This window comes from Zea mays, chromosome 6, assembly GCF_902167145.1.
Source record: "Zea mays cultivar B73 chromosome 6, Zm-B73-REFERENCE-NAM-5.0, whole genome shotgun sequence".
Taxonomy (NCBI): Eukaryota; Viridiplantae; Streptophyta; class Magnoliopsida; order Poales; family Poaceae; genus Zea; species Zea mays.
This window is the reverse complement of record NC_050101.1, coordinates 172,046,640-172,050,152: the sequence shown is the minus strand read 5'-3', so window position 1 is coordinate 172,050,152 and position 3,513 is coordinate 172,046,640. Positions and strand designations below refer to the sequence as shown.

General features: G+C 52.6%; 1 protein-coding gene across 1 annotated transcript; it reads left to right on the top strand.

Moving 5' to 3' along the window:
• Nucleotides 1-1,071: 1,071 nt before the first annotated feature.
• On the top strand, nucleotides 1,072-3,108 carry LOC100279625 (uncharacterized). Its single transcript, NM_001152621.1, is given in 2 exon segments — nucleotides 1,072-1,553; nucleotides 1,899-3,108. Coding segments are annotated over 2 exon segments (1,149 nt in total). The 5' UTR covers nucleotides 1,072-1,241; the 3' UTR covers nucleotides 2,736-3,108.
• Nucleotides 3,109-3,513: the final 405 nt, after the last annotated feature.

Below are 3,513 nucleotides of genomic sequence, written 5' to 3'. Positions count from 1 at the left end.
GATGGGCGCGCGGGCTCTCACCGTCCTACCCGGGGATACGACCATTTTGCAGGTACCCGCGCGTGGTGCAGACATATGCTCTTAAAATAGTTTATTTTGCATTCGATCATTTAGTCTCTTTCTCTCACGTGCACACAACCAAATACAAACTCAGACAAAGTCAACACATACTATAGTCCAAGATAAGATGGTGCGGACAACCAATCAAATAGAGAGTATACACAAAACCAGTGGCGTAGATAGTGGGTGGTCCAGGTGGGCCACGACATATCCTAAGCCGGCCCATCGGATCACCAGTCCACCAAGATTCATATAAAAAATACTGATATATATTATATTTGCATTCTAATATATACATTTATAGACTTAAATGTTAAATCTATAGTGTTATATGTTATTTTTATCTTTATATTTTGAATTATATACCAAATTATTATATATTATATTAAATTTTTTATAAAAAATCTAATGGCATACCTTACCAAAAAATTCTAGCTACGCCACTGCACAAAACCACCTTCGTACATATACACGTAAAATCAAACTAAAACTTTCGATTGATAAACTTTTGTACGTGATAAGAGTACGTTGATAGTTCCTAATAGCCTTGGTATGATAGGGGGACGTGCAAAATTTTAGCTTGCAGCCAGAGTACGATAAAAACTCAAGCACACTGCAGCAATTACCCACGCGGTAAACGCAACAAATCGAGGAACTCGTTACTTCCATTTGCAGCCATCAATTTCTCCTTGTTTTTTCTCCTGTCGAGCAGCACTACAACAGCTGTCATTGCTCGACTTCGACTGTGAAGCCTCCAAACATGTCTGATTTTTTTCTTCCGCCCTATTTTTAGTTTTTACAACCACCATTAATATCGGGATTTTTTTACTGCTGTAAAAAAGAGATACGTCTCATTGTTTTAACAGGCAATTACAGCTGCCTGTAGTAGTTTCCAGCCGGGAGGGAGTGCCTGTGGACACGGCTGTGGCTTGGCTTTATTTACTCCTTCGGAACCGTTCATCTCTGCTGACCTTCCCCCTCCTCGTCGTCCTCCACTCCGCCCTCCAACGCCACGGACGCGGGACGCGTCCCAATTAAACCCTTCTCCTTCTCTCTCTCTCTCCTCTCTCTCTCTCTCTATTTCCGCCTGCCACTCTACGCGCGCAGAAAAAAATCAGGACAGAAATAAGCGGAGGCGAGGGAGTGGAGGAAGGGAACAACAGACAAATTCTCTGCGGTGAATGGAGGTTTCGGCCGAGTGCGCGGGCGGCGGGAGTGTGAAGAAGGAGGCGGACCTCTTCCTTGTCGACGACCTACTCGACCTGCCGTGCGACGACGACGACGAGGAGACGGTGGTGGGCGACTGGGAAGGGGACGGGAGTAAGCAGGCTGCGGTGTTGGACCGGGGTTGTGGCGCCGGCGGGGAGGAGGGTGCCGCCGGTAACGCGTCGAAGAACGAATCGTCGGCGGTGACTGCGCTGGACAGCTGCAGCAATTCCATCTCGGGTTCCGGCCTCGCCGACGGGGACTTCTCCGGCGGGCTGTGCGAGCCGGTAAAACTCCCGCCAAAGCCTCTCGTTGTTTTCTTCCATGAATTCCGGCGAACTGTTCGGTTTTTTACGCGTTTTGTCGGAAGAATTCACGGTTCCGCTGATCCGTCCGAGCTCCACCGGCACCCATTAAATTTCTCTTCCAATGGAGGGAAACGTCACCCCTGAATAGTAGTAACTCATGCGACCCAGAAATAGCGGCGTCATCCTGAACGCTCGCCACTGCACTCTGCAGGCAACCACTCGAAAAAATAGTTGGGTGCTGAGCTGATTCATTGACTTTTAGTTGACGGCTCCATTGCTGACCGGTTTTTTCCTTGCTCTGAATGAATCCCTGCGCCTGCGCAGTACGACCAACTAGCGGAGCTGGAATGGCTGTCCAACTACCTGGGCGAGGACAACTTTCCCACGGAGGATCTGAAGAAGCTGCAGCTCATCACCGGCATTCCGCCGGCTGCAACCGCGATGGCGCCCGCGCCCGCGCCCGCCGCCGCACAGGCACAGCCGGCCGCTGGCGTGTTGCCACAGGAGGCGCCCGTGCTGGGCAAGGCACGCAGCAAGCGGTCGCGCGTCGCGCCATGCAGCTGGGCCTCCCGCCTGGTCGTGCTCCCGCCACCTAGTCCCGGCTCGCCGCCGTCCGCGGCCATCTCGCCGTCCGAGTCCGGCTCCGGCACCGCGGCGCTGGCGTTCCCGGCCAGGAAGCCGTTGAAGCCTGCGAAGAAGAAGGAGGCGCCGTCGCCGTCGCTGCCGCCGGTGCCAAACAACGCCGCGGCGGCGGGCGCGGGGGAGGGGCGGCGGTGCCTGCACTGCGAGACCGACAAGACGCCTCAGTGGAGGACGGGGCCGCTGGGCCCCAAGACGCTGTGCAACGCGTGCGGCGTGCGGTACAAGTCGGGCCGCCTCGTGCCGGAGTACCGGCCGGCGGCGAGCCCGACCTTCGTGGTGTCGAAGCACTCCAACTCCCACCGGAAGGTGCTGGAGCTGCAGCGCCAGAAGGAGGCGCACCCGCACCACCACCACCAGTACCAGCCGCAGCAGGCCCTCGCCCACGTCGGCGCCGGCGGGACCTTGAACTTGATGCACGCGCCGAGCCCGCTGCTGTTCGACGGGCCGGCGGCGCCGCTCATCGGCGACGACTTCTTGGTCCACAGCCACATAGGGCCGGACTTCCGTCAGCTCATCTAGGGACGCCGTCTGGTCATTTGCTCTCTCTAGAGTCTGATCCAATAGCCCAGGAATAATAATTCAGCGCAACCAAAAACTGATCTTTATTTTCTAGGAGTTTTTCCCTCCAGTTTTTCCTTTGTATTTTCACCAGACTATCTTTTCCGAAATCTTCAATTTTTTTTTTGTTTCTCTCTCGATTTCTCGTGTTTTTTTTTTGCTTGAACCTTTCTTCTCGGACCTTTGAGTTTCTGACACCTTAGAAAATAATTCTAGGGAGTTGTTTTTCTTAGCCTCCCCCACCCCGGCTTTCTTTCTTAGCATGTTTTTGAGATTTGTATAATGCAGAGCTCCTAGAGGAAGAGTAAACAAGCAGGTCTAAAGTTCAGACTTCAAAGCTAGTGTGAGCCTTCATACTGTACTCCTAGTTGTTTCATTGTTTTTTGTGAAATCCCAATCTTGTCTGCGTTTCGGCGAGCAAGACGACGATTCGCTCTCTGCTGCTGAACCGATCGCTGTAATGATAAAGGGGGACTCACGGCTCACAAATTAAAGCCACAGGACCCACGATCAGAAGCGTGAGAGGGTGAGTGTGGTGTGAGCAACCAAACCAAAAAGTAGTACGGAGCACTCCTGCTAACCAGCAGAGAGTAGGGTGAAAAAACTGAAAAAGGTGCACGTGATCGTCGGAGTCTTGGCATATCTTGCAATGCAAAAACACACACACACAGCTCATGTTCAACCTGAATGGTCATGGTCAGGTCTCCGAACCCAATGAAGACAAAAGCAGCAACGTAAA